General features: G+C 37.6%; 1 protein-coding gene across 4 annotated transcripts in view; it reads left to right on the plus strand.

Annotated features, from left to right (window-relative positions):
- Positions 1-26,497, plus strand: part of LOC122975244 (NACHT, LRR and PYD domains-containing protein 3-like) — a 98,165-nt gene that overhangs the window by 52,012 nt on the left and 19,656 nt on the right. The window contains exons 1-6 of one of the 4 annotated variants that reach the window (XM_044343586.1): positions 14,279-14,321; positions 16,728-16,798; positions 17,227-17,518; positions 19,313-19,375; positions 20,975-22,781; positions 26,149-26,334. In XM_044343586.1, coding sequence (XP_044199521.1) covers positions 17,239-17,518; positions 19,313-19,375; positions 20,975-22,781; positions 26,149-26,334 — 2,336 coding nt within the window. In that variant the 5' untranslated portion in view covers positions 14,279-14,321; positions 16,728-16,798; positions 17,227-17,238. Of the gene's footprint in view, positions 1-14,278; positions 14,322-16,727; positions 16,799-17,226; positions 17,519-19,312; positions 19,376-20,974; positions 22,782-26,148; positions 26,335-26,497 lie in introns of those variants that run through there. The other 3 variants (XM_044343588.1, XM_044343589.1, XM_044343585.1) reach the window with 3 other exon arrangements.

Genomic DNA, 26,497 nt, shown 5'->3' on the forward strand with positions numbered 1-26,497 from the left:
CTCTTGATGAAACTTTAAATGTGGATTGTCATGAGTTTTCAGTGGTGAAAAACTGAAACTATGAAAATAACCAAAGTTGTGACCTGTTTGTTCAAACAGTAGATGATTTACATTTAACATGCACAAGTACAAAAATCATACTGGTAAAGTGTCATGAGATGAGAACTGAATACATTTTCTTCATATTTAAATGTCTCTTATTTTCAGCAGGAGGCCATAATGGCAAAACTTAAAGCGGATCTCTTGAATACTCTGAAGAACTTAACTGAAAATGAGTTTAATGAGTTCAAGTGGTTCCTGAAGCAGGATGACATCCTGGAGGGCTTTAAAAGCATCCCAGTGGATCAACTGGAGAAAGCAGCAAGGCGGGACACAGTGGATCTAATGGTACAGAAATATCAGGATCCTGGAGCTCTGCAGGTAACCATGAAGATTTTAGAAATGATCAACAGGAATGATCTGGTGCAGCATTTACAAAACTCCAGCTCTGGACCAAAAGGTAAGTCAGTGTCACATGCATTTCATAAATTATTACATGAGTTATGAGTTATAGTGTTCTATTAATAGTAATGTGTTAACAAAAATATGTAGAAATAATGTTAGAGATTGATTTATCGTTCTTTATGGTACCACCTTCATCAAAAAGTAGCAGGATAAAGAATATTTCTTAAATGTCTCACAAGCTAAAATAAATTTGGTTAACTGGCTCACAACATGAAAACACAACAACTGTGTTCCTGTTTTTACCTGCCGCATCCTTGTTGCTGCTGCAACCAGTCATCTGTTAGTCTCACTCTCCATCTTACCCTTACTGGGAAGCAAGAGCCCAAGATACTTGAACTTTCTCACTGGGGACCCAGAAGAGATAATGAGATAAAGAACTTTTTACAGCCTCTAGAACTTATCTCAACCACTTCATACTTGGCTACAAATAAGATAAGTCTTTATTGTCTCAGAGGGAAATTTGCCTTGGACACACACAGCTGCTGCTGTACAGCACCAAATAATTCAACATACTGTGATCAAAAGTTCTCAGGATAAAAACTAAAAATCAATAAATTCTTCGAATTCTGAGATCCTCTCGTGTCACCGGACGTTTAGAAATCAAGCCAGTACTTGCAAACGTCATGGTTCAATGAGACCAGCAGACCTGCAGTACCAGTCAAAAGTTTGGACACACTTTCTCACTCAAGTGAATATGAAGTCTGGTCTGGGGTCTGAACACCAAGACCTTTACCTTCATCCACCATCTGACTGGCAGTTTAATTAAAAATTAATTAAATTAAATTAAATCTATTATTTAATTATTTTTATTTTTCCCCAGGTAGATTTCTCCTGGAGAATGTCAATTTCTCTGCCATGTAAATACATAACATGTACTTAATAAACGCTGTAGATAGGGAAAGTGAAGCAGCTGAATGAAAGGAGAAATCATTACAGAGTGATTTATCCTTGTATTTAAAGTCCAACTATAACTTAAACAAACACAAAGTGTCCTCTAGAAGTCTAAATAAGTCAGTTAACCTGGTTTCTCTGAGTAACCTGAGGCCTGTACTACGAAGCAAGTTCAGCATACCCAGGACATCTTTTCATTATCTTTTCATTCACTGAGCCTTACATTGTCCATCCAGATAACTAGAACTATGGAGCTGGTTATCACCCAGCTCAGTCAACTCTAGGTTTTCCATCTACAAGCGCGTTCATGTGAAAGAGGCGGGGTTGTTAATTACGAGTGACATCGTCAGAACCATGAGTGAAGTACTGCATGATATGAGATGAAACAGTGACAGCAAGTACCTGATGAGAGCTACCATAGAGAATGAACTGAAAAAGGTTTAAAGAGTTCAGCTCTGTTTCCGTTTCTCACACGCAGGAACTTTGTATGTATGTTCAAGACACAGTGCAAGATGTCTCAGGCATGTTTTGAACAGGCACTACAGTTCATCCCATCAACTTCAGCTCAGCTCAAAATTATAGTCTTCAGATATTCTGCACGTGAGGCGTTTAGGGAACATGGGTAAATTGTAGCGTCTACCAATAGTCTGTATGAGAGGCGTTTAAGGGAGGGGCACAACTCTCTCTAGGTGTTGAGAAATCGTTCCATCTCGAACAGGCACATTTTGAACGGGCACTGCCCTAGTTAATTTAATAGAGGACAACTAATCGATTAATCGACTAATTGTTGCAGCTCTAGTTCAGTAAAATCTTCCAGTGATGTAAATACTGTTGGTGAGTTTCTGTGATTCAAACGTCTGTTAGAGTGATGTCACTTCCAGGAAAATAACTTCACCCCATCTGGGTAGAAACAGACGAGGACGATTGAGAGAATCAGAACCAATAGTAGAGCTCTGAACTGACCAGAATGACGTCTTCACTGTCATTAGAAGTGATGAGACGGTGCTGAACAGGTGTGATTGCTTCTGTGTGTTTCAGAGAACAGAGACATCAAAAACATGGACACAAAAGGAACTTCTGAGAAAACAATGAGTATATAATTATTATTATTTATTATTATAATTAGTTATACATATATTATTTTATTTATGTTTTTTTTTAACAATAATTTGCTCCTAAACTGATGTTTTCTGTTTTGTTTTTGCAGGTAATGACAGATACACAGGTAAACACTGTTTCCTGTCAGGATTTTAGTTAAATACTGTAAAGTCTCCTTTTAAACCAGAGATCAAAATAGTTCAGTTTAGGCCTGAAACTAATGATTATTTTTTTGATTATTTTCTTGATTAATTGATTATTTTGGTTCAGAAAATGGTGAAAAATGTGAATCAGTGTTTCTCAAAGTCCAAGATGACGTTCTCAAGTGTTTTGTTTTGTCCACAACAAAGATATTCGGTTTACTGTCATAGAGACTAAAGAAACATATTCACACATTTTCTTCTCAAAAAATGACTCAAAACAATTAATCAGTTCTCAAAACAATTGGCAATTAATGTAAATAGCGGACAATTGATTAATCAGCTAATTGTTGCAGCTCTAGTTCAGTAAAATCTTCCAGTGATGTAAATACTGTTGGTGAGTTTCTGTGATATTAAGGTCTATTGTATTAAGGTCTATTGTTAAGTGATGAGACGGTGCTGAACAAGTGTGATCTGTGTGTTTCAGAGTATGGAGACATCACCAAGGTGGACACAACAGGAGCTTCTGAGGAAACAATGAGAGCAAACCCGCTGCACGGCACAGGTCAGTTCACCTAGACAGGAAGCTTTTTATATACTCAGGAACTTCACCTCCATGTCGATGGGAAGAGCTGAGAAGGAATAAAATCATTTTATCAGTTTTCTTGGGAAGTAAAGCCTGTAACAGCCTATATTTAGGCTCCTGTTAGGAGCTGCAGGAGTATTTCAGTGGGAGGGAAATCATGATGACATTGAGCTTATTAAAAGATCATCTTGACAAAAACAAACTTTTCTTGTGACTGACTTTGTGGGAGAAAATGTTGCTTTGCATCAACAAACAACTTCTTACTGCCACGTTCATCTGGACGTCACCTGATTGATGGTCATAAAGGATATTTCATCTTGATCTCATAATTAAGATGAAATAACTGATCTTATGTTGGGTTCTTATAGTTCTGGAGACAGAGTCTGTTGTACTACTACTACTACTTCTACTACTACTACTACTACAACCTTCACAGTCACATGTCTGACTCTCTGCTTCAGATGAACATCTGGTCGGTGTTGAAGGTTCTGCGAGGCTGGCAGAGAGAGACCAAGAGGAGATGTCGAAGTACAAAGACAACATCATCAGTGTAGGAGAAAAGTATGTAAAACAGCAACTCAAACCTGCTGCATTTAAATAAAAACATTCACAGTGAGGGCAGCGTCATTTCAGTGATATTGTGCAGAACCAGAAGGTGCTGACATTCGTGGAAAAACTGAGGCTGCAACTTCTGTATTTAGTTCAACTAGACATCATCTTTGTGGTCGTCTTGTGTCTCTGTAGCCTTTTTTTCATCTTTTTGGTCATATTGCATCTTTTTAGCAGTTTTGTGTCTCATTTTATTCATTTTTTGATAGATTTTTTTGTAGTTTTTTTTTTCTGCATCTTTGTAGTTTTTTGCGTCTGTACTTATTTATTTTGGGGCATTTTTGCCTTTTTGACAGTCCACAGTGTAGAGAGAGAGCGTTATTTTAATGGGACAGATACATATATATCTCATCATACTGTATCTCAGGCAGTATCTTGTGTATGTAACTACATAAATATAAGTAGCCTGATCAGGACTGTCCTAATGATATAGTTTCATTAATTGTTGCTGAGGTAAATTAAACACTATTAAAGTCATGTTAGCTGTTTTCTCCTGCAGACTCAAAGTTCACCCGGCTCTGATCGGCGCCATCATCTCCAGACAGTCTCAGGCAGGAACCCAACTAAGACCTGACGGCTTCGGACAGAGCAACCCGAACTGCTTCGGCCTCATGCAGGTGTGTCTGTGTTGATTCTTACTGTTGTTATCCTGTTATTTTTAATGATAGAACCACTTTTCCACCATGTGATTCATTACATCTTGTTATATTCTGTCACATTCGGCCGCAACATTATTCTTATCTCCTAAATTGTGTGAAGGTCTCCTTCTGATCACAGAGCAGTTTGAACTGTTGAAAGATGTTGATGGAGCTGGTGTTCATGTTTCTTAACAGTTTTGTTGCTCATCATGTGAACATCATGAGGAATAAGTTAAAAAACGTGATCAAACGAAGCTTGTTGTGTTGTACTTTATTAGAAGGTAACTGAATTTCAAAACCTTGTGATATTGTACAATTATTTTAATGACTATTTTGTAATAAAAGGTGAAAAACCTACAAATGAAATGATTTGATCAGATATTAAATTTCAGGACAATTAATTAAAAATCGTTTAATGAATAAAATGATAATGTCTGAAAATTTGACTTTCAACCAGTTAATGTTAAATTGGTGCAAAAACTTCTACAGTGTTTTAAACTACTGAAAATGGATTATGATCAGATGGGAGACTTATAAAATTAACATTTCATTACCTCCTAGTCATATTTAAAATCCTTGTTTCAGGTGTGTGTCTTGTGTCGACAAAGACTGCAGATTTTTTTGTCTGTCTGACCTTGTGCATGATGGTTGGGTGCTGTTAGACTCACAGTCAGTGTCTAAACACTTTGAGACTGAGAACAATCTCCCAGCTTTTATTGTTAAAACCGAGTGGAAACATTTAGAGAGTTAGAAAAAAAAAACAATCCAAAGTCTTTAGGCCCTTCATATTGGGGCGGTAACATGCAGTTCACTGTGGAGGAGAATGGAGAGGAGAGCATCATTTCCAATAAGCCATGCCCTTGACGAAATGTAAGGGGTGTAAGTTTGTTAGCGGCCGTTCAAGCAACTACTGAGCATTTAGAAATCCCCAGACAATCAGTCGGCGGAGATCTCCGTCTGTCTGGTATCTCGAGACTACGGTGCTGTGTAGCTGGTGAGCCATAAAATAAAGAAAACATCCAGTTTTGGGTAATGAAACAGACGTGAAGACTCTGTGTCTCTTTTGTGCAGCTCAATAAAGATTACCACGCAGTGAAAGACGACCCGTTCGGCAGGGATCACTTGGAACAAGGCATCAGAGTCTTCATCGGGCTCATCAAGACCATGCGGATGAGGAAGAGGAACTGGAGCAAAGAACAGCAGCTCAAAGGTAAAAAAACGTGGACGACTGCTACCTCATTTCCTCACTGTGTGATCACTCGTGATTTGTTGAATTGTTGCGAAAATCGTGAACAGTTCAAGTTGCACATTTTACATGAACTAACTACACTAATTAAACAGTTTCATTCTTCCTGTCAGTCACCATAAACACTTAACTTCATTGCAGAGATACTTTAAAGCTACTTAACTTCTGGTTACATATTTGATAAATCAATCCCTCAAATTTGTAATTTGTATCTTCAATTATGAAAAAATTCCTTATTATTAAGTTTGTTTGGCTGAAAATACTGATTATTTGACCCATTTGGTCCCATATTTGGTTGGACAGCAGGAAAGAAAATCATTTTAGTGCAACTTCAACAGAATGTAGAGCTGCAACAATGAATCACTTAATCAATTGACAGAATATTAACTGTTTAAGTAACGTTTTAAAGAATTTTGTCCAAATTTCTCTCCTACAATGTGAGGATTTGGGTTTTGAGCTGTTGATTGGACAATTTGATGACGTCAACAAGGACTCTGAGAACATCTGACGGGCATTTTTCACCTTTTTCTGACATTTTATAAATCAAATAATTGATGGATAAATTGGATCAGATTAATTTATAATGACACTAATTGTTAGTTGTGGCCTAAAAACAACTTCCAGAAAAATATATGCTGTCTGGAAGTTGACTTAAGCTTTCTGGAAAATGTAGGAAATCAGTAAATAAACACAGTATATATAATAATATATACAAAGCTTCATTTATAGATGCCACAGAAAATAACAGATGTTTTACATACACATGTATTCCTATAATAACATTTCTCTCTCTCTCTCTCTCTTTAGGAGCGTTGACGTGCTACATAACAGGCATTCTTCTGGAGAAATATGAAGACATAGACAGTGAATTTGCCAACGACGTGGTCGCCAGAGCGCAATGGTTCGCCCGCGAAGGCTTCTGAATGTCAGATCATTTCCTTTTTGTTTGTGTTTAACTGCTGCATTCACACAAACACACCATAGAGGAGAAAATGAATTAATGAATTAATATGAAAATAGAGCAACAGGGTTTAGAAAGAGGAAGATGGATCATTATTTTTTAGCTGTCTGCTGTTGGTTTTTGTTTGTTTGAGCTCAGTCTACGTAGCTACTTTGCATTTTCTACTTATATTTTATAGTACAGTTTCCTGCTGGATGTCATTTTGACCGTCCTAAATAAGTGTGTTTATATTAATAATAAGCCATAAATGACGAGCACAACAGCAGACATGAAGAGACACACATTTTTTTATACCAGAAGTTCAGCACCAGCCTAATGTGAAGTATAATTATGCTTTCACCTCCACTGGCCGTCGTATTGGAGGTCTGATTGTGTTTCTGCCAATCTCAACTGATTTTTTTAAGACAAATATGTGACCTGTGATAAAGTGACACAGCTTTCCCACCGGAAACATAAGGGGAAAAAAGTTTCCATTATCATCAGTTGTATTTTCATGATGTCACAAATGTATTCTGTCCATTTCATAAAAGTGATGTGTAGATTGAAAATAATATCCACCCTGAACATGCAGTTCTTCTAACCTCACATCATAATTTTGTCACAGTTTGTGTAGATTTTGCCAAACAAACCCGCTGAGTAGTGAGATTACAAACTGGCTCTTCTCAAGTTTCCAGCTCAGTGTTATGTTGTTGTTGTTGTTGTTGTTGTTGTTGTTGTTGATGTTTGGAAACAAACATATTGTTATGATGTTTGTACAATAGATTCAAACAGGGCCGGCTCTAGCCATTTTAATGCCCCCTCCCAACCACATTCCACCCAAATTACCCCACCAGTGCTGCCTCGTCACCACTCGCTCATTCTACAGTAAAAATATAGAAAACAAACATCAGACACCACAATGCTTTCAAGACAAAAATATATATTTTTATTTTTAGAATTTAAAATTAATTTCTCTAAAAAACGAATCATGTATCAAAAAATGAATAAATAATGAAATATTACCAACTACCTGTTAGTAACATACAGACACTGGCACTTGGTTATTCATAGATTACACTCGATAGATGACTCCTGCCATGATGTCATGTGCCTAAAATGTTCTGGACTGTTCTCATGGGTTTTGAGTTTTTCACTGCAATTTTTCCAGTCGTTGAGTCTCTTCAAAGTTCCACTATATGTGGCCGAGACAAACTCTATTCAGGCCTACTTTCAGGCCTTTTCTAAACTGTTTTTCACTCAAGTTGGAGACAAATTAACATAATGTGTTGCACCAGCTTCTGATGAATTTGCTTAACGTGTGCAACGTGTCCCAAACTAAGAACTGTCCCTTCTAGAAATGACCATAAAAGTACAAACAAACATGGCAAACTTAAGCAACCACCTGAAACTCTGAAGCAATACAGGAGCTGTGTTCCTGCATCTTGCAGAAATCCTTTGATAACGACCTCAAAAACAAAAGTTTTCTGTACCTTATACGTGACAGAATGTTCATCTTTTTATGTAAAGTCATGAAGTTGTCAGATGTGTTGAAGCTAAACAATATGTGGTAATACAAGGAAGAGGAGGTGAAAAGCCTTAAAAATTTTGAGATTTTAATTTTAAAAACATTTTTTAAAAAGATTTTAATTTTGAGATCTCTTAGAGACTCTCTTTAATTTTTAATTTTTGTATTTTACTATTTTTGTAATCTTAGAACGCTTGCTTTGTAAAACCAAATAAAACTGGTTTGTATTTTTATACACTCCAACCAAAGTTCCTGACTCGTGCTAATCACTGAGGTATACTGGTGCTCCTTTAAGGTAAGAAAAGACGCCTCTCTTGGGATAGGTTGACAGTAGTTTTTGAAATTATTTAGATTAAACATTTATAGACTCTTATTAAATTAAAAATGTAGTGCTGTGTATTAAATGATAGAATTGTACTAAAATATATACATAACTGGTGCAACTCAGAACAGAAATCTATGTTTTTATGGAAATTGCATTAGTTATTATCACTGATATTGGTCAGTGAAATTTCAGCACAGTGCCTTACGTTGTAGGAAGGAGCAGTTATCCAGATAGCTGCTACTGGCTGCCATTCAGATTCATATCCTTCAATCTGTAACGTTATCTGAGTCCAGCAGCTATCATACAGATGAAACATCTAACATCACACACAAAACGGCATTTTAATGTCAACAGAAGACGACAAACCTCTACATTGGCTTTCTTTTCCTCCTCCTGTTTTTCTTCCTTGTGCACTTGAAGATTTGGACCTTTTCATTATGAAATAAATGTGAATATTTGCCTCTTGACATCTCGTCACGGACTTTGTGATACATCATCTCTGTTTCAGTGCCACAGTACAGGTGCAGAGCAGATGAAACATTGTGAGGAACAATGGTGCAAAGTGTATTTCTACCTTTCCTCGTGTATTTCTTCATATTTTATCCCAAGGCAGAAAATGAGGAGGAGCGCCCAACGACAAATTTTTATTTATCTATTTTTTATTTGTTTATTTTATTTTTTCCTTTGAGGGAGACCAGCGCACACCAGACAAGGTGGCGCCCTAGGCGGCCGCCTATATGGCCTATGCCTTGAGCCGGCCGGCACATGGCACACATCCTTCATAAAATACACTAAACTACTACACAGCAGCGTCCAGCAGTGCTCCTGGAGTACAAAGATTCAATGTGAGAGAAGACACAATGCAGCCCAGAAATATACACAACACCATACTTTCCACTGTGCAGCACTGACTACAGTACTGCTGTGAGTACCAGGAGTTTTTATGTGCTGCTGTGTGTTATAGAGAGCGATGGCTGATGGGATAAAGGAATTCCTCGCTCTGTTACTTTTGCAGCTGGAGGCCTGAAGACGTGGGCCTGATGGGAGGAGCTGAAGCTCACTGAACAGGGTGTTGTGGGTGAAGCAGCAGGTTTTCAGTCTTTGACAGGTTCCGGGTTTGGTAGATGTCGGTAAGGCTGTCTTGCTCAGTGCCGTTTATTGTGCTGAGCAAGTCCTTCTGCGCAGCATCAGCGTTACCATGGCAACAGAGGATGCAGAATGTCATAACACTGAATAAAAAACGTATAAAAAGATCTCAACATAAAACAGTCAGAATCAAAGAAGCCGTTGTTGTCTTTTCTTCAAAATAAAGTCAGTGTGATAGTTTGACTTCAGTTTGTTATCAGTGTAGATCTCGAGGTGTTTGTTCTCCTCCACTGCCTCAATCAGCTGAACGCTTAACACTGTTGGTTTTATTGCTGAGCAGCTTTTTCTGAAATGAAATGATCCTCAAAGTTAACAAGTTTACTATTATAGCAGTGAAAAAATATACTGAAAATATTCACATCTGACAAACTAGAACCAGTATTTTGTCATTTTTTCATAAAATAACTATAAACAATAATCAGAATAGTTCCCCATTCTGTTTGATTAATCTACTAATCCTAGCAGCTCTAAACGGATGTTTTGTTTTATTAAACTTACTTTGTGGATGTAGAATTTTGCAATAATAAAATCTAAATTCATAAGTTAAATAAGAGTCATTGTCTTTATCATGTAAATAGAAACTAAAAATAACATCTTTGAAGAAAAGGGAAAAGTTTTGAACTATGAAGGTCTTCATGTCTTTCCAGAGTTTATGGGTGAATCTGCAGCTCCACAATAAGAGAGAAACAGTTTCAGGTTGTAATTCACAGAAAGAAAACATCACATCAGTATCGTTTTTAACTTCTGAAGGAAAAATGTTACAGGATAAAACTCATGAATCAACTTTTAAAAGACTGTATTTTCAGCAGATTCAAGCTGTCATAATAAGTCATTAATGATAAATGATGATGAATGAATGAAATAGTTTCACTTTAGTTTTTATTCTTATTACTGGTCACAAACTGTGGCTGGTTTTTCAACATTCATTCAGTCTCAGCAGCTGCTGACTCAGTTTTTACTGCCACAGCATCTCTGACCTCATGTTCTCACATTAAAATGATCCCAATCAGGTTTACAGATTGTCATTTGGGGGGAAAGAGAGCAGTGGTATTGATCGGTACTCAGTATCAGCAGATACTCTGAGTACTGAGAGTCAGTATCAGGAGAGAAAAAGTGAGATTTGTGCGTCTCTAAAGAAAACCAAGAAAACATCTCAGTTCTGTCATTTGGAAAATGAATCAGACTTGGATTTGAATAAAATGGTGGATGTTTTTCTTCAGAGGAAGGTGAGAACAAATCATCTGGTTTAAGGTCAGACAGCTCAGTCTGTGTTCACTTTAATATTTAGTTGTACCAGTGTGTCTCTGTGATCAATGCTGATCAATAAATATCAGGTTGTCCTGTGTAATGTTAATAATGAATATCAGTGAGGTGTTTTTGATACTTGGAGCAGTTCTGCTTTCACATGTAAAATGCAGCGTTAGATTTCACTCTCTGATCAGCGTCACTGTTCATGTTGTTGAGTCTAACTGATAAATGTTAGTCAGTCCTGCTCTGACACATACAGCACAGATACTTATGGCTGGGACTTTGTCTATGTACAGTGCAGCTAAATAACAGCTGGCAGGTGTGTTTTTCTTTGTAAAGCAGGAATTTGATGAAGCTGCAGGTGTTTCTGATCTGTGCTTGTTGTGTTTTTAATACAGTGTGTTTCTTTGCTTCATGCTGTCAACAGTTAACCTGTTAAGCAACATTTCAGCCTCGGTGGCTTGATTCATCTCTCTGGAGTCTTCTGAATCACATCAAAGCTACAGTCAACTGAAAAGGTATTTGGTGTAAAATAATGTGTTGATGTGTGATAAAGGTTTGAGAGTCTCCAGTCTCTCTCCTCCTCCTGCTCTCCTGTACAGCTCAGGTGGATCATTACAACATTCTGCAGCAAAGAGACACAACCGCTGTCCAAGCTGCTGATCCTGGAACAGTCAGGGATCATAAAGCTGTCTGATGTTACTCTGTCGTCCACAAGCTAACAGTTAGCATTCCCTCTGCTGACAAATAACAGCATGCAATCTTCAGGACTGGCAGATTTGTTGTTGCTCAAGGTTATCTCAAGGTTATCTGAAGGTTACTAACTGCTGATGTGAAGAGAGGAATCGCTGCAGGACGTCTGATTAGTCACTGTTTCTTAGTTTTAGGGGTTAAATGACAAACTTGGTCATTTCCACTTGAACTTGAACCTTCATTGTTGCCTCATTTAAAGGTGTATGAGGATAGGAGGGTGTGTGCTTCTGAAACACATATAAAAGGAATATATAGCGAGTGAAACAACTGCAAATAATAATACTCTGATGCACGTTATTGAGGAAATAATCACTAATTTAACTTATCAGCCAAAGTGATGAAAAATAACGAGTAGCAAAGAGTAGTTCAACCACTATCAATCAAATCATATAATAATGTAAATTATCTTTCATTACTACTATGCACAACATAAAGAAAAGTTGAGATGTATAATAACTATTAGATCTAACCATAGATTTTACAAGAATATGGTATTTAACTTTACTAATAAAGATAACATGCACACCGAGCCTTAACTGGTAACACCTGCATGTCATACAGCTCCTGCCTCACCATTCACCACACATCATTATAGTTTAGTGCAATCATGGCAATTAACAACAAATCACTTCCAATAACTTCACTATATACATAACTTCCACATCTGTAACTAACAATAACACTGTGATTTAAAGGCCATTAAAAGCTTACAGCATCTGCTTTTAACCTAAATTGGTCATTAACAACTTCTCTCTCTCAAACTCAATAAACAGAAAGAACAGAAAGATGATTGATCACCTACTTTTGTTGTATAAAATGAGACAACTTAAGTCCCAAAGCAAAGAGGTGATCAATAACTGTCAACTTGTGATAAATAAGTTTCCAGGTAAGAGATTAAGACATGACAGAAGAGCAGCATAACTAACAAAACAGGAAGTGGATTAAGAAAACGTTTTACCGTTTAAATATCCAATAATCTAATAATATAAATGCACACCTCGCTTTTCAGTCTGGAGTGAAATTAAAAGGCGATTGATGACAATATTGATCTGATGGGTTGTAAAGTTAGAACACTCATTGTAGTCATGTGAGTGTTTATTTTAGATTGACTGTTACAAGTTGATGTTTAATTCAGTCACAGTGATTATTGTTCAGGATCTTATGAACTATTTGTGCTTTTCATGTCTGTGCTTCTGTTCTTCATGTTTCTATTAGTGTCTAAATTTATATTAACATTAATATTTCCCAATTTATTGCTTTATATGTCTTGTATGATGTGTTTCTGTGTCGCATATTTTAAATAGTAGCTGACAATGTAGTATGATGTGCTGCATGCTATTTTTTTAACTAACATTAATATGTTTATTAATATGCATTTTCATTGTTAAATCAACCAATAAAGTTATCAAGTGAATTCAATAATAATTTTATACAACAAATAAATGGAGACTAAGTGACTGTGAGTTTAATTTAAGCCTCAACAGACTGAAATATTTTTATATTTTAAGAAGCAATTGTTCCCTTTCATGTTTCATTTCCAATGTTTAAATATTATTTAATACACAGTTCAGATTATACAATAAAATAATAATAATACAATACAAACTGAAGTCTTTGGTGACTGAGCCTGCAGTCACAGCAGGCCACATCCACAACTGACCTGTTTGCACACAAAATAATGTGAAGACATCAGGTTTAAAGTATTTTGATGATGAGGTCATACAGGTCATATCAGGCTGAAGTCCAGGCAGCAGCTTCTGTCAGCTAGAAAATACTTCTGGAAAATTACACTTTGATATGTGAGAGGGAAAATAACGTGATAACATATTTTTTTGGGCACAATGTGACGCTGTTTCCACTAGTGTTTACTGCTCAGACTCTATAGACGACTGTCTCAAGATGCAGAATCGGCCTCCTTTACTCTTTCATATTTCCACTGTGGGTTGTTTGGACACATTGTCCATGTATGTTAAAATGAATTGTATATTGATCATTTACACAATGTAGATACATATGTAACAGTATATACAGTCAATACTTTAAAGATGATCAAAATATGAAAGTGAAATATAACAGATGTGATGGATATAATAAAATAAAAGTCCAGGTGAGCACTCTGTTAAAATCATAATTATATAAATATATATTATCTTTATGACCGTTATTAAACCATGTCCTCTTCTAAACATACAAACCACTTTATTCTTACAATATGTGACAGAACTTCTTCCTTAAGTGTGATGTCTGGTTCAGATGAAATAGGACAGTATGTTAACGACTTCACATGGATGCACTGAAACCCCATTAAGCCACTTATTTATATTTTAAGCATTATTCCGTTATTTCTGTGCAGTTGCTTTATTTTGTTATCTTGTTGATAAAATCACTAAAGTGCCAGTGGAGTGAAATTGCTTCAGATATATGATATACGAAGAACAAACATACAGACAGACAGAGATTCCTTGTTTTATACAGAGAGATGGTTTCTGTCCCCAATTAACTGATCCTAAATCTGAAACACACACACACACACACACGCACACGCACGCACACACACACACACACACGAGGAACAAACAGGGAGGAACACTGAAAGTGAAAGTATTCAGTCTGTTGTTCAGACTCCATTTTAAAGTCAACAGAGCAGAAGGAGGAAAACAGTCTGAGGCAGGGTGAGTGTTAATATTAGAGCTGTAAATAATGATTACTGTCATTATTGATCAATCTGATGATTATTTTTCTGATTAATTGTTTAGTTGGTTAAACTGTGTCAGAAAAATATGAAATTACAGCGTTGACGTCTTCAAACGTTGTTTCCTTTTTTCTTTTCCTGGTTTCTGCGTCCTCACAGTGATGTAACGCTGGTTCGGTTAAAATAGAGAGAAGTCAGTAAAGAAGGACTCATGTCGGCCTCACACCAAACCACTTTTCAAAAGATGTCACTGTCGCAGACAAATTTCCAATGTCGGAATAAAATCATGAGAGTTTTGCCAGAGTTGTGGCGCGCTCCCGTCATTTCCACCGTTTGGTGTAAGGTGGTCAAAAAACTCAGTCCGAGCGTCTCAACTCAGTCTTTATCTCGTCTTGACGTTCCGATCAAATCAAACATGTTTAATATTATCCTGAGTCTTTAGTTTTGGCTCATGCAAATAGTGAAGGTGCGCTCTGTCCAGTACGGATTTACACATCGAGTTTTTTTTCCACCATGTGACCCCAGGGGCTCTCCGTAGTCCAGCACCAAACGTGAAGCAGCAAAGTGACTATAACGACCGAAATAAATCCTCAAATACCGTCACACACGATGGACGGTGAATTAACAATGTTACGAGTCGGTGTTTAATTCTGCGTGTATCTGATCCACCGTCCAGCACGTATTTTAGTGAGAAATGTAATTCTTGAAAGTGTTCGCCTCTCATTCCCACCGTCTTCTCCCACTAAAATAGTGCAGCTAACCAACGGAGGCTGGTGGCGAGTTGAGGCGACAAAATCCAAAATGTAAAGTTTGTACACAAATATAGTTTATCTTTATGGATTAAATTAATGCCGAGTTGACAAGAAGACTGTCGACATATGACGCCTTTTATCTTGTGTTTCTAGAATGATGTGTTTTTGCGGACACGTAAGGAATTGTTAATATGTCATATTTATTAGAGGAAGTTTGGCGTAATACTTTCCCCGGAGAGCGCAGGGAGTTTCAGTTTAATTCACTGCAACTATGTACATCTTTAACATTTTGTCACCACTACAGAAACAGCAGGTAGCTGTGAAAGTATGATAAGGTTGTCTGACGCTGACTGCTGTTAGTTATTGGTTTGACAGTCTAATATGTGTTTGTGTTGATTACTGACGGTGGCTGATTGTACTCAGTTTCTATCGGCAGTATGCAGTAAATGGTCGCCCTTTGTGTGTGTGTTTAAACTACTTTCCTAACATGATGTGTTTGATGGTTTTATTAATGACTCCTGATGAAACTTTAAAGCTCAGCATTCTCGTTGACCTTTAGCTTCCTTTTTTATAAGTCAAATGAACATTTATTCACCAAGAAAAAACTAATATTTCTCTGTATAATATGACATCCTCTTTCTGTCAGCTGCAGTGTATCTGCAGTTCATTTACTGTTTTTTGAAACATGATTTCAGGCCAGTTGGAGGAGTTAAACCTGTGACACTCACACCTGAATCAGTACAGTGGAGTGAATTGAGTTGCATTGTGGGTAATGTAGGCACCAGGTTTTGACATGAAAGAAGAACGTGTGGAATAAAAAATAATATCTCTGGTTCTGCTGCATTGATTTCGATCCTGTTTTTTAAACTATCTATTGTGAATCCGGCAATGTTACAGGAAAGAAATGCTGAATGACTTCAGTGCTCTTTTAGTTATGCATTCATGACGCCAGCTATATTACAGATTCTGTGTCTGAGGAGGTCATAGTGATGAGATTGGATGCGTAGAAAATAGTGATCCTACTTTTGGCCAAAACTGTGAGGAAGGGCACATAAAATTGTAAAATATATATATATATATATTACAATTTTAAAAAACTGTATAATGGAAGATCATTCCAAGAAAGGCAGTAAGAGGGTGCATCCTTCAACAATGTCTTGTTCAGAGACATTTCAATCAAAGAGCAAAAATACCTGCTGTGAGGTGCAGCCACAGTTTCTTCCTTTCCTGGTGTTTAGCTGAAGAAGTTGAGCGGACTCCAGGAATTGTGAAAACAGCAGACAGTCATTATTCTCTACTTCAATATATTGTGTAAAGCACTTTAAACTGCCTTTATGTATGAAATTTACTGTATAAATAAACTTTCCTGCAGGTTTTGGCATCTAGCTCAACCAGAGGAAACAGGATGAGTGTTTATCACCAACAACTGTAGCAGCACTAGTAGATGATACAAGAGGTTCAGTGGTTCCTCAAATCATAATGTTGACAAGCATCTTTCCCTCTGAGTTGTCCTTGAGAAAGACACTGTATGTCTGTTGGCTCATGATCAGCAGCTGACCTCTGACCTCCCAGTTTAAGCACCAGGAATGAAAATGGTGAAGTGTAGTATCTCATCATTATTATTTTCCCTTCAGGTTTTTGCAGGACAAACAGCTCCTCTCAGCGTCCAACGTTATCAGCTGAACATTCATGAACTCCTGTAGAGGTATGTGAGGTAAAAATATAAAAGTTTATCCTTAAATGTGCTGTAATACCAGCAGAGGGCAGCACTTCATAAAAACATGATACTGCTCACCGAAAGTGCAACAATAAAAATGAGATGTACTCATTTGATATGAAATACAGACACCAAAAGCTTCACACTTGGAACGTGGCTTCAAAAAGTTTGTTGTTTGCTTCCTCACAGAGGATGTAAATGTATTCAGCTGGAATTCATGTGATAATGTGGATTGTCATGAGTTTTGCAGTGGTGAAAGAGTGAAACTATGAAAATAACCAAAGTTGTGATCTGTTTGTTCAAGCAGTAGATGATTTACATTTAACATGCACAAGTACAAAAGTCATACTGGTAAAGTGTCATGAGATGAGAACTGAATAAATGTCCTTCCTATTTAAAATGTCTCTTATTTTCAGCAGGAGGCCATAATGGCAAAACTTAAAGCGGATCTCTTTAAAATTCTGGCAAAATTAAAAGAAGATGAGTTTAAGGATTTCAAGTGGTTCCTGGAGCAGGATGACATCTTGGAGGGCTTTAAAGGCATCCCAGTGGCTCAGCTGGAGAAAGCAGCAAGGCGGGACACAGTGGATCTAATGGTACAGAAATATCAGGATCCTGGAGCTCTGCAGGTAACCAACGAGATTTTAGGAAAGATCAGCAGGAATGATCTGGTGCAGCATTTACAAAACTCCAGCTCTGGACCAAAAGGTAAGTCAGTGTCACATGCATTTCATAAATTATTACATGAGTTATGAGTTATAGTGTTCTATTAATAGTAATGTGTTAACAAAAATATGTAGAAATAATGTTAGAGATTGATTTATCGTTCTTTATGGTACCACCTTCATCAAAAAGTAGCAGGATAAAGAATATTTCTTAAATGTCTCACAAGCTAAAATAAATTTGGTTAACTGGCTCACAACATGAAAACACAACAACTGTGTTCCTGTTTTTACCTGCCGCATCCTTGTTGCTGCTGCAACCAGTCATCTGTTAGTCTCACTCTCCATCTTACCCATACTGGGAAGCAAGAGCCCAAGATACTTGAACTTTCTCACTGGGGACCCAGACGAGATAATGAGATAAAGAACTTTTTACAGCCTCTAGAACTTATCTCAACCACTTCATACTTGGCTACAAATAAGATAAGATAAGTCTTTATTGTCTCAGCGGGAAATTTGCCTTGGACACACACAGCTGCTGCTGTACAGCACCAAATAATTCAACATACTGTGATCAAAAGTTCTCAGGATAAAAACTAAAAATCAATACATTATTCGAATTCTGAGATCCTCAAAATAAGTACATCACTTAAAAAAACATTATTATGTAATATGTCCAGTACTTGCAAACGTCATTCTTCAATGAGACCAGCAGACCTGCAGTACCAGTCAAAAGTTTGGACACACTTTCTCATTCAAGTGAATATGAAGGTGGTCTGGGGTCTGAACACCAAGACCTTTACCTTCATCCACCATCTGACTGGCAATGCAACAAACCCCAGTGAGCCAGCATGGCAGCAACCCCATGTTGCTTTTGTGGGTAAAGTTTAACTGGGTCAGATCGGTGCTGGTGTGGCCTCCAGGTCCCTCTCAGGGCTTGCTCCAGAAGAGGGTCATGGCAGGCCCGGACTGGCAGCGGGACTCTTCCCGGTGGCCTGGCCTGCTAAACGGCCCGCCGCAGCCCGCAGAGAGAGAGAGAGATAGAGAGAGATTATTGTATAATTATTAATCATCTGTCAATGTTTATAATTTTCTGTACTGCTTTGGCAATATAGGTTTCTTATCTGTCATGCCAATAAAGCTTATTTGAATTTGAATTTCAGAGAGAGAGAGAGAGAGAGAGAGAGAGAGAGAGAGAGAGGTTTCATTTGGCAGTAATTACATTTAGAGGATAAATGACGGTGATGAACGGTGGAAAAAAGAGGAAGGGTGGAGCAGAGAGGGAAAGAGAAAAAAGAAAGGTGCTTGCAGGAGATGCAGCTAAATGCCGCCATGTAAGTCAGTAAATAAACGTGCTAGCTAGCTAACGTTAGCTACCTAGCTAACATAGCTAATGTTAAAGCTGCCAAAAAACTGGATAATCAATAATAAAAGTGTTTGTTCCCTTAACTTCCTCAAATACATTGATGGCATAATTGGCATATCTAGTCTAGTTAATGTGGTGAATATTTGAAAATTAATGCATTTTGGTGAAAATCTCAGTCAGTGAGTTCATACTTTGAGCTCATAATTGAAAATTATTGAGACAACACAACGTCTTCTGTCACTATTCAAGCTACTGTCATTTGTTGAAAGTTAAAGATCTGTGTTATTTAATGTTTGTGTTGGTTAAAGGGCTATTTTAACCTTCGATGGTTAACTGTTAGTGTATATCAGTAAACTGAGGAGGGTATTGTGCTCTTGCTGTGTTCCTTGAATAGATGGAGAGAGTTGTTAACTGTATTATATTGGTACATTAAAAGATCTGGTGTGTTGTGCTTTTGCTTTTTGCTTTTTGAAGGTGGAGAGAGTAGCACTGATGCCACAGCAGTACAGAAGCCCACTACTTCAGAGCAACCTGCAGGGACAAGACATTTTCTATTTTGTTAGTATATTAGTCATTTATTTAGTTATTTATTATTTAATAACTATCGAAACTGTCGAAAGTTAGTCCTTGTGTTGTCTCCCTCCTTATTGATGTGCAGTTTTGGTTTTATTTGAGGTTCATAACAGTACATTATACTAAGCAGATGTTGGCTCATTAGTTTGTTATTCACATGCACTAAAATTCACCAGAATGCAGGAAATCAAGTATTTGTAACTAAAATGTTCCTAGTTGGGGACCCTCAGACTCCCCGCTTAGAAAGTGGCCTGACTGGGACTGTATTTCGTGCTATATTTCCTGGCCTGAATGATTTTGCCAGTCCGGCCCTGGATCCTGGTTTTCCTTTTCCACACAAAGTTGTTCTGTCAGTTATCAGGAATGATCTGGTGAGGGAGTTGTCAAACATCGGCTCAGGAGCAGAAGGTCACAGGAAGATACAAACATGACATCACATCCAGACAGCAGATCTGTGAGGAGAAACAGCCTGTGTCTTTATATTTTTCATAATTTTAGATTCAGTCCAAACAGTAACAGACAGTTACACATTTTTTCAGTTCTTCAGGTTCTGTGCTTCAGCACATTCAATTTAAAATAAAATAATTGACTCTACATTAAAGTCTCAGCTTTAATTTCAGTAGGTTTACGTCAACATAGAAAGAACTGTGTGGGAGATATAAACCGTTTAATACATAGTGGTTTTTCTTTTCCACACAAAGTTGCTCTGTCACTATAGAGCTTTTAACACAACATATAGGACTTCCTGGAGGCTGGTTTCACACTGTGTGGTTAATTTGGGGAGTCATCATTGGGTTATTGAAAGATTGTGGATGCAACTGTGGAAAATGTGAATGAACTCTTGTCAGGTGGGCAGTGATGTAATTCTGACAGGTGGTCCTACAAAGTAATTGTTATTGGTTACTGTAATCGAGGTTGTGGATCAGAGAAACTTTGAGTTTCAACATGAATGAAAAGTGCAGAACAAATTAAATCTATTATTTAATTATTTTTTATTATTTCCCCAGGTAGATTTCTCCTGGAGAATGTCAATTTCTCTGCCATGTAAATACATAACATGTACTTAACAAAATGCTGTAGATAGGGTAAGTGAAGCAGCTGAATGAAAGGAGAAATCATTACAGAGTGATTTATCCTTGTATTTAAAGTCCAACTAAAACTTAAACAAACACAAAGTGTCCTCTAGAAGTCTAAATAAGTCAGTTTCCACCACTTAACATTTTACTGTTTGTTTAATTCAGACACATTCATGCTGTGAGGAAAAGTTCTGACTCAGACACACAGAGCAAAACAGAACAAAAATTCAGGACTAACAAATGTCTTCTATCACTAATACTGATAAAATAAGAAAGTCATGCTTTGAGAATAACTTCAGTGTAGAGGAGAAGTGTGATCACTGATTGGTTGCTTGTGCACACAGATCTACAGTAACCAGGTTACTACTGTACATGTTAACACATTCCCTGATTACTCACATAACCTGGTTTCTCTGAGTGTCTGGTTACATAAATGTATGTAAACACACTGATAGTTGTTCTAATCTATATTTTTCTTCCATTTCAGCAGATGGTCTGCAGATGGTTTCAGATCCATATAAGAAAAGTCTAATAAGGAAATGTCAACATGTGACTGAAGGAATTGATGAATCAGGAAGTAGAACCCTCCTCAACAAGATCTACACTGAGCTCTACATCACAGAGGGAAAGAGTGAAGAGGTTAATACCCAACATGAGGTGAGGCAGCTTGAAGCAGCTTCCAAGATGAAGATCCACCATGACACTCCAATCAAGTGCCACGACATCTTTAAACTCTTACCTGACCAACAGAAAGACATCAGAGTCGTTATGACGAGCGGTGTTGCTGGTGTTGGAAAAACCTTCTCAGTGCTGAAGTTCACTCTGGACTGGGCAGAGGGCTCGAAAAACCAAGACGTCAGTCTGATGATTCCGCTTTCATTCAGGGAGCTGAACTTGATCAAAGATGAGCAGTACAGTCTCCTCATGCTGATCCATGATTTCCATCCAACATTACAGAAGGTCACAGCAGAGAAGCTCGAGTCTAAAGACTGTAAAGTTTTGTTCATCTTTGACGGCCTGGATGAAAACAGACTTTCACTGGATTTCAAGTTCAACAACAGGAAGATCGTGTCTGATGTCACACAGAAGTCATCAGTCAACGTGCTGTTGACAAACCTCTTCAAGGGGAATCTGCTTCCCTCGGCTCTCGTCTGGATAACTTCCCGACCTGCAGCAGCCAATCAGATCCCTCTGACATGTGTTGACAGGGTAACAGAAGTACGAGGCTTCACTGACGTCCAGAAGGAGGAGTACTTCAGGAGGAGATTCAGTGATGAAGAGCAGTCCAGCAGAATCATCTCACACATCAAGACATCCAGCATTCTCCGTGTCATGTGTTACATCCCAGTCTTCTGCTGGATCACTGCTAGAGTTGTGGAGCACATGTTGACTACAGACCAGAGAGGAGAGCTGCCCAAGAACCTGACTGACCTGTACTCACACCTCCTGCTGGTTCAGACAAAGAGAAAGAAGGACAAGTATGATGAAGGACAGGAGACGAGTTCACAGGAGCTGACGGAGGCTGACAGTGAAGTTCTTCTGAAGCTGGGGAGGCTGGCGTTTGAACAACTGGAGAAAGGAAACATCATGTTCTACCAAAAAGACCTGGAGCAGTGTGGTCTTGACGTCAAAGAAGCCTCGGTGTTATCAGGATTTTGTACAGAGTTCTTCAAAAGAGAGAATGTGATCTTCCACAAAACAGTTTACTGCTTTGTTCATCTGAGCGTTCAGGAGTTTCTGGCTGCAGTCTACATGTACCACTGTTACACCAGCAGCAACACAGAGGTACTGAAGGACTTCCTGGGAGAAGACTACAGTAACTCATCTCTGGATGACTTTCTGAAGAGAGCCATGGAGAAATCTCTCAAAAGTAAAAACGGTCACCTGGATCTGTTTGTACGTTTCCTTCATGGCCTCTCTCTGGAGTCCAACCAGAGTTTCTTAGGAGGCCTGCTGGGTCAGACAGAGAACAGTCCAGAAATCATCCAGAGACTCATCAACAACCTGAAGAAGATGAACACGTACACGTCCAATACCTCTCCTGACAGAAGCATCAACATCTTCCACTGTCTGATGGAGATGAACGACCTCTCAGTACATCAGGAGATCCAAGAGTTCCTGAAGTCAGAGAACAGATCAGAGAAGAAACTCTCTGAGATCCACTGCTCAGCTCTGGCCTACATGCTGCAGATGTCAGAGGAGGTTCTGGATGAGTTGGACCTGCAGAAGTACAACACATCAGAGGTGGGACGACAGAGACTGATCCCAGCTGTGAGGAACTGCAGAAAGGCTCTGTAAGTCCAGATGTGATTAACATTATAAATCAGTGCAGATTAGTAGTTAAGTTCTTCAAATATAAATAATATAAAATTCTTATTATTGTTAAAATAGTGCTCTACTTGTTCATAGCTGAAATAATATGTCAGTTATATTTAATCTCAGATGTCCTTGAGCTTTTTCAAATTCAGTCAGTTCAAAGTCATTCAGTTATTCTATTTATTTCTAGTAATTATTGGATTTTTTGTCTTTTCTTCTATTTATCTTCCTTTGGGTGACGGAGGCGTCATTCAAAGCTGGTAAAACAAATGAAGGACTTTAGAGGTTGTGGTTGAGGTTTTATTACAGAACATATATCAGTATTTTACAGTTATCAGTGAATGTAGTGAAGTTATTATTACATGAGAAGCTTCTGCAAATAATATATAACCAGACAGACACTGTTTTTACTGCTATGATTAAGAGTTTAAAATAAGATCTGTATGATTTTCCAAAGGTGATTTCTGAAGTCAGAGAGATTTGCTTTCCTCATCATTTTTTTTCTTAATGGTTTCTGAGTCATTTCATAGTGAGCACGAGGGATCAGCAAATCACCAAACTGATTCAGTAATTAAGTGATATTACACGCGATGCTTACCGCATCACTGTCGTGTCAACAATGACGGTAAATCACACCCTCGAGGGTAATATTGCGATTATACAACATTTACCAACAAAATAAAAGATGTAAACAAAATGTATTTATATTGTGAGGCAGTTCGCTCTAAAAATAAAAAAACTTTTTTTCTTGTGTTATATCCGTTTCTATGGAAATACATAGTGATATGACTAATACCTGGAAAACAATCACTCACGTCACTAGACTCCTATGTAATGAAACCTAGTTTACTACTCCAGCAAGTAGACTGACACTTAGTAACGACCAAGGAACAGAGACGATTTCTAGTCCCTGTTGAGTCAGCCAGCCAACTTGAGCTAATGCTTTCTAGAGATCGCGACATTTCCCAAACTGAATAAATACGACATTTATAAACACAAAACTGCTTTGCTAGCTCAATCCTGTTGTAACTAAGATATCCGCTGAAAAAAAAAATTCCATGGACAAATTTAGCTGCTACGTCCGCAAACTTCACAGACATTTTTAAGCTAGTAGCTTCGTGTCACCGACTCACCGGCACAGCTGATGGAGGATGCCGGAGTGGAAGCTGAGATAAACTCAACTGAAGGGAAAATGATTCAGTTTTACTGTTTATGGGGGAGCCGGTTAACGATAACGAGTGGAGAAGGGTTCGGGTTTTTCAGTGTGTGTGTGTGTGTGTGTGTGTGTAACTCGTCCCACAGTCTCAGAGTTCAATCCACTCGGTAAAGGGTCCGTTTTGTTTTCCCCACAACCCCTAATCAGTTCAGTTCAATCCAGTTTCACAAACATAAAAGGAGGAAAACTCAAAACTCCGCTCCGGGTTTTCACTGCAGATCCCCACAAAACAAAATAACCCAAAGACACTAGCAAAGCAACACAGCACATAAACGGTCTACAGTTCTAATGAATGGCGGAGTGATATTTTTATTAATTCAACTTCAATATCACATACAGATAACATAAATGGAGTAATATAACATAAATATAGAACAAACAAATATACAACGCCAGGGATTACAGATAAATATGAAATGAAAATGGTGCAGTAGAAAATAAAGATATAAAAAATAAATGTACACATTACAATTATATTAGTTCATTAAATTTGGAGCACAAATTTATAGTCTTCACAGCTTTTCTATTGCATGAGGTAGACAATGTTTTAATGTAGGATTCTGTTTCTTCTTTAAATGAACAAAGAGGGTTTAACTTTTAACACTTTACATTAATGTATATAAAACTTGGCCAGCAATATGATAAGAGTGATGAGGCATTATTCATTTGAGCAAGTTGATGAAATTTACATCACACGGACCCTCACGGACGCAGAAACTATCATTTCAGCTTCAGTGTGCTGTCATGCTGATTTGAGCACGTTCTAAATGTCTAGTTGACCAATCAGATTGCTTGGTCAGAACTACCTGTTGTATAATGTCAGTTATACAACAATATCTAAAGTTTGCTAACATTAACCAACATTAGTCTCCGTAAACTACTGGTCATACGAGACAAAACCCCTGAGTGTGTTGAACCGAGCAATGGTGCCTTTTATTTTTCATGAATTCAGCTTTTTATTTTAAAGAGGGAAGTCATGTTACACAGTCTTGTTTTTAAGTCTTTCTTATATTCTGTTAGTCACAGAAAGAAACTCTCAGGTGTTTTCTCTCTTGTTGGTGTAGAGAAGAGTAGTAGCAGGAAATGCACAGAGGTCTGATGAATATATAAGAGCAGAATGATAGAATTCAGACTGTTTAAAGAGATCTTATACACATTAAAGGTCAATGTTATATTTTAATGCTGATACCCTGATAACATCTTTCTGATGACATCATGATGAAAATAATTCAACCTTATTGGTTTGTTAAATGTGTTTTGTGCTGAATCAGTTTTTCAGATTCTCAGAAAAGAATGTTGACAACTAAACATCATGCAGTCGTCTGTCCTGCACATCTAAATATTGAATTACATTAATATTTGATTATGTACAGGTCTAATATTGTCAAGCCATTTGTTTCATTTGTGTTTGTCAACTGTCACTAAATTTTGCTGCTTATGGATGTGAACCTGACAACAGCAGGTAGCAATGAGAGATGATCTTTCTCAACTGTAACTGTTCACTGAGTTGAACTGAGTAAAAATATCCTGCAGTCAAATTAAAAACTAAAAATAGTGGACAGTAAAAATGTTTTTCTTATCAAGATGCCTCATGCTGACTTTGTGGAGACAGACATGGGATCAGATCACACAGACAGACTGAGCACATTATGGAAGCCTCAATGTAACTCCATTTTCTCTCCCTTCATCTGCAAGGTTAAAGCAAAACAAAGATTAAAAGTCTGCAGGTATGAGAGAGAGTGATGACAATTTTTGTTTCATCCAAGCACAGTGAGATACGATTAGCTGAACTAGGAGTGCTCTGGTAGCCTACTGGTTAAGATACATGTCATATAATCACAATATCAGTGGTTTGATTCAGGTGGCTGACCTTTGTTGCATGTCATTCCCTGTCTCTCTCTCTCTCCTCTTGTTTCCTTTTATCTCTCAACTGTCGCTTTACATTAAAGGAATAAAATGCCTCAGAAAAAAAATATATATTTTAAAAAAGATGAGCTGAATCACTGATGTGAAGAGCAAATGTTAATCAAAATAGGGAATGTCAAACTGTTTTGTCATCAAATGCAGGAAGTAAATATAAAGTGTCCTCTTTCATGATAACATATGTTGTCATATATGTGTCATTACAGACTTTCTGGCTGTGAACTCTCAGAGACTCACTTTGAAGTTGTGGCCTCAGCTCTGAAGTCCAACCCCTCCCATCTGAGAGAGCTTGACCTGAGTGCAAACTTCCTGGAGGATGATCCGACTGGTTCAAGATTTAAGCTTCTATCTGCTGGACTGGAGAGTCCAAACTGTAGACTGGAGACTCTGAGGTCAGTTCACTGGCTGTAGCTTTGGCAGTTTTTTCTATATATTCAATTCAAATCCTTCACTGAAGTTCACATGTTTGGTTAATACATTTTTGGGATTTCCTTGAGCACAAATCTGTAGAATTTAAATTGAATTTAGAATTTAAATGTAAAAATGATTTCCAAA

The sequence above is a fragment of the Thunnus albacares genome, chromosome 23, assembly GCF_914725855.1.
Source record: "Thunnus albacares chromosome 23, fThuAlb1.1, whole genome shotgun sequence".
In the NCBI taxonomy this organism is placed as follows: Eukaryota; Metazoa; Chordata; class Actinopteri; order Scombriformes; family Scombridae; genus Thunnus; species Thunnus albacares.